The following is a 6,000-nucleotide window of genomic DNA, read 5'->3' on the forward strand; positions in this document are numbered from 1 at the left end:
CTAAAATAGCTGTAATTTTGCTCATCCATCCAAAGCTTCAGTGGATGCAGGTTCAGTTTAGCTGCAAAAGACAAAGCTCTAGACAGACAAGACTTTATTAGCTCATATGTTTCATGCTTTTGCCAAAAGCAAGAAGCCTCCGTGTGTCTTTTAACATGAGGATGAGGTGGTTTACCAACTACAGTGTTTTCTTTTTCGTAAGAAACTGCAACCAAAAGGAACTGATTTAATTTAAATGTAAAATTTTATGGATTGGGAACATTTGACCCGCTGATCACTAACTTTTTGGTCTGTACAGAGCAACCTTGCTATATTTAAGAACTCATTATTTCATTCCTCCACTTAAGATACAGTTCATCTTTTAAGCTCTCTTCACTAAGAACACGGTTCAACTTCTGTGCGAACCAAGTGCTCTGCAGCATCTGCATACCAGTGTAAGTCACCAGTTGGAGAAAATTTCAGAACGTAAGATGCACAATTAGAAACAAAGAAAGATGACAAACACCTTCAGACCCTAGAGTTTTTCAGGGGGAGAGAGGGGAAGGGAGAAAAATCAGGCAGTAATAATACATTCTCATGTCCATGTGGTACAGAATAGTCACCATTGGCTTGAATTATAACACAGAAACAGATTAGTGTAGTACTTGGGGGGGAAAAAATTCATGGGAAAAGAAAGTCAAACTTGGAAGGACTAAGTATGCAGACTGCAGATCTTTCATCATCAGAATTTTTTAATAGCAGGTTAGACAGACGCTTGATAAAAATGACTCAGGAATTCATGAGTCTGAACAGCTGAGCAGCAGCAGGAGAACAGTAGGTCACATTTCCCAAACAGTGTTATGAACAGCAAAGAAAAAATGAAGCTCCTACCCACACGCCGCACACTGCGGCAAGTTGGGCTGATGAGGTTGAAGCACACCAGACCCTATGCCTCAAGGTCCTTGGCAGGCTCCAATTTCTATCAGTTTCCTAAACCACTCCAGTTTTCTTTGCAGAAGTTTGAATTTAGTCACTATGTTGTCTGTTCCTCACATCGGTTCTTTTCACTATATTAAGCAACAATTCACACAAGTTTCTTTTTCCTGCTTACATCACCCAATATTCTGCTTCAGATTCTCATTTTGTTGTTCTTTACCAAAACAAACAATAGCAGAACATAACAAATGCCCTGAACTTTTTCCTACCAGTATCAGTATGGCTTTCTGAACCTCTCCTAGTCTTTCTTACACCATCAATCACATGCTGCTCACCAAAGTACATTAGTAATTCCACTAAATCTATTTATTCCACCTAGAATTTACAGACACTATTGATTCATAATACACATTTGGGGACAATTACAAAAAATAAGTAGTACAAGAAAAGCAAGCATCAGAGCCAATTTTTAAGCCAACAACTGTTGGTGTTTAAGGGTCTTGAAATTAAGACAGTAAAAACTACAACTCTAAAACATTATTTTTTTTTACCTAGGTACTTTGGTTTGGTAAACAAGAGAAATGATAGAAAGAACAAAAGTCTTTGTATGACACTAATGCAAAACCTCGTATTTATATACACACTTCCCCATTTATAACTAACTTGTGTAGGAGTTCACCGGATATAAAAGAACTTAAAAATAAGACATCTTTCTGGCCATGCATCAGATACCTTCCTTCACGCCACATACCAACAGCACTGATTCAGTACCACGTTTCTGGAACCAGTGTTTGAGGTTTTGTCTAAGAGATTTTGAGTTATGATTTTATTATAGAAGAGCGTAATTAAACTCTGGCTGTCAGAGAGGAAAACTTCAATGCTTTCCAGCTACAAAGGAAAACACCACCATTTTTAACACAGTTGTAGTGCTTTGAACAATCTCTCTCTCTGCAGATCTAGTTTTTCCAACTACAAGTCAGCCTCATTTTCCAGAAAAATCACGTAACCATCTCTCTCCTGTCACCTTTCTCCTCCTCCACACCTCTCACAGGGGTTCAGCTCTTTCAAGGATTCAAGGCCCAGCTGTGACAGCTTGCAGCTGTGTATCCTTGACTCAAATTGCTGCAACAATCTGCTGCAACAGATAAGTTGACAGCACTGTAAGAAAAGCTACAGTGCAGAGCTACGCAAGATAAGGAAGGTGAAATTTCAGAGAGAGGAGTAGGATCATTAGGAACTCAAAGATTCAAAAGTAAAAATATCAGCGTGGAAAGGTGTGACATCCTGAAGGAAAAAAAGCAGCAACTCAGCCAGCTGTGGTGGTGCCAGTGGCTTCAGCAGGCGTTGGCAGAGAGGATTCATTCCAGGGAGTAGCAGATACCAACTTTTCTCCTCCTGACTGATGCCTGCCTGGCCAGCAAAGACTCTTTAGGATTCTCACTGAAGCACAGGCACACTTAGGATAGGTCACTACATCCCAGCATGTGCCAAAAAATAATTGTTTTATACTTTTAAGCTGCATATACCTTGTTTGCTCTTTGCACATGATTACACATACCCTAAGTGACCCAAAAAGGCCAGTACTAATAGAGGTTTTCACTTTAAGTCACTAAATATTCATTAAGCAAGGATACAGCAGGTGTTCAGACTAGGTCCAGGCGCACATTTGCACCCTGGATCCCTGCCAGTTACCACAGTACCTAATGTCTGGGTCACACCACTTCCTAGTTGACACTGCAAGTCCCCTCCACATCCTCAGAGGCTCGGCAGGCACAATTCTGAGATCAACCACAAAAAACAAGGCCAGCGTACCACGGAAAGTAAGGTTTCAGGTCTTTACGCTCTGTAAATGGCTTGAGAGTGGGATCATTAGATGCTACCTCTATTTCCATCAGTGGTCTGGTGATTTAAGCTTCCTCAAGCCAAACCAACTACAGGGTTAAACAGAAGCATTCTGGCAGGTATTTGCCTCAAGTGGTGTCCTGCAAGTTCCCTTTTTGCTTGAGAAAAGAAAGCTGCTACATACACAGCTTCTGTTCCAGTTCAGAACTGAACAGGTTAGCACTGAACCACATTGAGTTAAACGTACAGAGCTGGTGCTTGCAGGACAAACCCTAGGACAGCCCCTCCAACGCACTACCGTTACCAAAGGGGTTAATGGAGTGGGCATTTAAATACAGCCCCCTCCTGAGTCCCTGCAACCCGAAACAGAGCACCGTCATGGGAAGCCAGGCTACCCATGATAACAGCTTGACTTGGACAGAGAAGCAGCCATCAGCCAGGCTGTTAATTTGCTTGACTTCACACCCAAATGAAGCCTGCAGTTGTCTCAGCTAGAAGCAGCAACTCCAGTGCCTTCCAGGTCCCTGTGGAGGCAGGTGCTTGCCAGCTTCCTCACTTGAACACCTTACTGACGCATCAGAAAGTTTGAGGAAAAGGCCTTGGATTGAACTGCAATGTAATGTAGACTTTTTCCCATACCTTGAAAGGCTCTTAGCCTAGGCCTTAATTGCAAGACAATAAATATTAGCTATGTCATAATGAAGATCTAATCATTGCCTTGTTCTGAATAGGTAAAGGAGGTCATCTTTAGATACTGAAAGGAAGGGCTTCAAATGCTGTACCTTATCTGATCACTGCTAGGTAATGAAATATGAAATAATGAATAATCAAAACAAAATTTCACCTGGGAGTGAAACGTGCAGAATTATACTGAACCCTGACTTGGTATTTTCACTCAATAGAACTGACTACTCCTGTTTTGGTTCATACAGAGGAGCTCGACTATGCTTTTAAGTAAATGTTCCCTGGGAACATCCATGGCCAGAAACTGTACCTGTTACTGAAAAAGCCGTACACAGTCTCTCTCCCATGCTGTTACTGTATTGCATTGCAAAACTCAAATGCATCAAGAGCTGGTATTCCCATACTGGGGTTTAAAAACCACAGACAACAAGGTATTATTAGTGACAGCAGAGCTGTGGCAGGTCAGCTCAGGTTGCAGAAGAATGAGCAGAAGTCGCAATATATACATGGATGCCAGTCCACGTAGTAGGAATAATATCTCAGCTAGGTATTTTAAATCTAATTCAGATCTGTATAATAAAGCTTCGGTCATGATTTAATTGTATTGTAGCTGTTCTCCAAGTCAACTTGTTGAGACAGCAGTAATACACTGAAGGGGGGGGGAATCAGGAAAGGGCATAACATTTTAATCTGTTTACACATGCCCAATGACTAACTTTGAACGGAAATACCTCAACGATAAGTACATACAGATTAACATAATGCACTAGAAAAAAAGTTTAACATACAAACATCCCTTTCTCTGCAACAGTCTTCTCCAGATCCTTTCTGCAGCCTCATAAAGGAGGATACAGCAGAAAGAAATACACAGAAACACTCAATGAGATGACCTGTATAAAGCTGACTCAGGCATATTTGAAATAACTTGTGGTTTGAGGAATCAGCTGATCACATGGTATTGTTTTCTACTGTCATTTATTAGCAGCCTAAAAGAATTCTTGAGTCCGTACCTTCACTGGAAAACATTTAAAAGGTAGATATGCAGGAATCAGTTTATACAGACACACACAGCAACATCCAACTTCAGTCTAACGGTACTTGGAAAAAATAAAGTCATACGAGTCCTGCAACCAAGGCTTGTGCTGGCTCCCGGTCCAGCAAAGTTATAGCTTAATACTTCAACTGGGGCACAGGGCAGACGCCACCGCAGAGGGGTGAGTTTCAAGCGGCAGGTACTCACCAGAGCTCCGTCCACCGCCGATAAGCTCTCGTACGTCTTCCACGCTTTCTCCCTCACGCCGTCCGACACCTTCAGAGCATCACAGAGCGCCACGAACTCAGCTTCGCCTATTTCGAGCCTAGGAAAAGCGAAAGACATAGCCAGCGGGAGCTCTGCGCAGCACACCGGCTACACACCGGGCCACGGAGCTACGGGGGGGGAGGAACAACCAGCTGCTGCCGGGCGCCCCGGGGTGACACCGCCCCACCCCGCGCAGAACCCCAAGAGGAGGCACGACCCGGACCCTCGGGGCAGCGCAGCCCGAGTCCGCCAGCGCAACCCCACCGTTCTCCCGGCCCGGCCCGGGCAGCGCTTACCGGGGGGCGGCGGGTGGCGGCGCGGAGCCGCTGTCAGGGCTGGCGCGTTGGCTCCTGGCGGCGGCTCCCGCCCTGCGGGAGACTTTGGGCGGCATGGAGACCAGCTCGTGGGCGGCCTTTAGGGCGCTGCCGTTGGGGGCCCGCCGTTGGGGCCCCGCCGTTCGAGCGCCCACCGCGGGCAACAAGTAACGACGGGCCGCCGGCTACCACTCCGCTCCCCACCCCTTCCCCGCCGCCCAAACCGCGGGAAAACTGCGTCACCCCCAGCCGCCTCTGCCGTCACTTCCGGGCCGACTGACCGCTCCCACCCCGCCCGCCGGCGGGGAGCGGCGACCGCGCCCCCCCCCCCCGCCCCAAACACAGACCGGCTCGGCGCGCCTCAGAACCCGGAAGGAGAATCTGCCCGCGCCAGCCGGCTCAGCCAATGAACGCTCTCCTTTCCCCGCGCTAGCCAATAGGAGCCGGCTCCGCTGCGTGCGTCCCGGCAACTGGCGCGAGGGCGGTGGCTCGAGGGCGGGGCGGGGCGTGGCTCCCTGAGGTAACAGCGGGGCCGCGGGGCTTGGGGCAGATACCGGCGCTACCTCCCCGCGTCTCCCGCCCTCCCAGAGTCGGCTTTACAGCTGAAGGGAGCCAAAGCTGAGGAGGCAGCGTGGGAAGCAGCGGCGACGTCCGACTGTCTCGGCTGTAGGTGGCAGGTGGCGGAGGGAGAAAGGGCCTCATGGCGAGGCGCTCAGCGCCGCTCCCTCACATAAATGAGCCCTGGCAGCCTCTGCGTTAGAGATCCTCCAGGGGCCTTCAGTCGCTCCAGAGACGGCAGCCTAGCTGTTTCTGGTGTTTCAGGTACTCAAGAAGCTGGAGGCGGTCAATACAACTTTTCTATGACACGGGAAGAACCATATACCTATCTATAAAAATAGCTATACAGACGTAGAACAGGATAGAAATTACAAATCCTTCATGACC

General features: G+C 47.2%; 1 protein-coding gene across 8 annotated transcripts in view; it reads right to left on the reverse strand.

Moving 5' to 3' along the window:
• RB1 (RB transcriptional corepressor 1) overlaps positions 1–5,296 on the reverse strand; it is an 82,542-nt gene extending 77,246 nt beyond the window's left edge. For 6 of the 8 annotated variants that reach the window (XM_054188832.1, XM_054188831.1, XM_054188830.1 and 3 more), the window contains exons 1-2: positions 5,038–5,296; positions 4,682–4,799 (exon numbers count right to left, since the gene is read on the reverse strand). In XM_054188832.1, the coding sequence (XP_054044807.1) occupies positions 4,682–4,799; positions 5,038–5,132 (213 nt within the window). In that variant the 5' untranslated portion in view covers positions 5,133–5,296. The remainder of the gene's footprint in view (positions 1–4,681; positions 4,800–5,037) is intronic. The other 2 variants (XM_054188828.1, XM_054188826.1) reach the window with 2 other exon arrangements.
• Between the last annotated feature and the right edge of the window lie 704 nt (positions 5,297–6,000).

This window comes from Rissa tridactyla, chromosome 1 (genome assembly GCF_028500815.1).
Source record: "Rissa tridactyla isolate bRisTri1 chromosome 1, bRisTri1.patW.cur.20221130, whole genome shotgun sequence".
In the NCBI taxonomy this organism is placed as follows: Eukaryota; Metazoa; Chordata; class Aves; order Charadriiformes; family Laridae; genus Rissa; species Rissa tridactyla.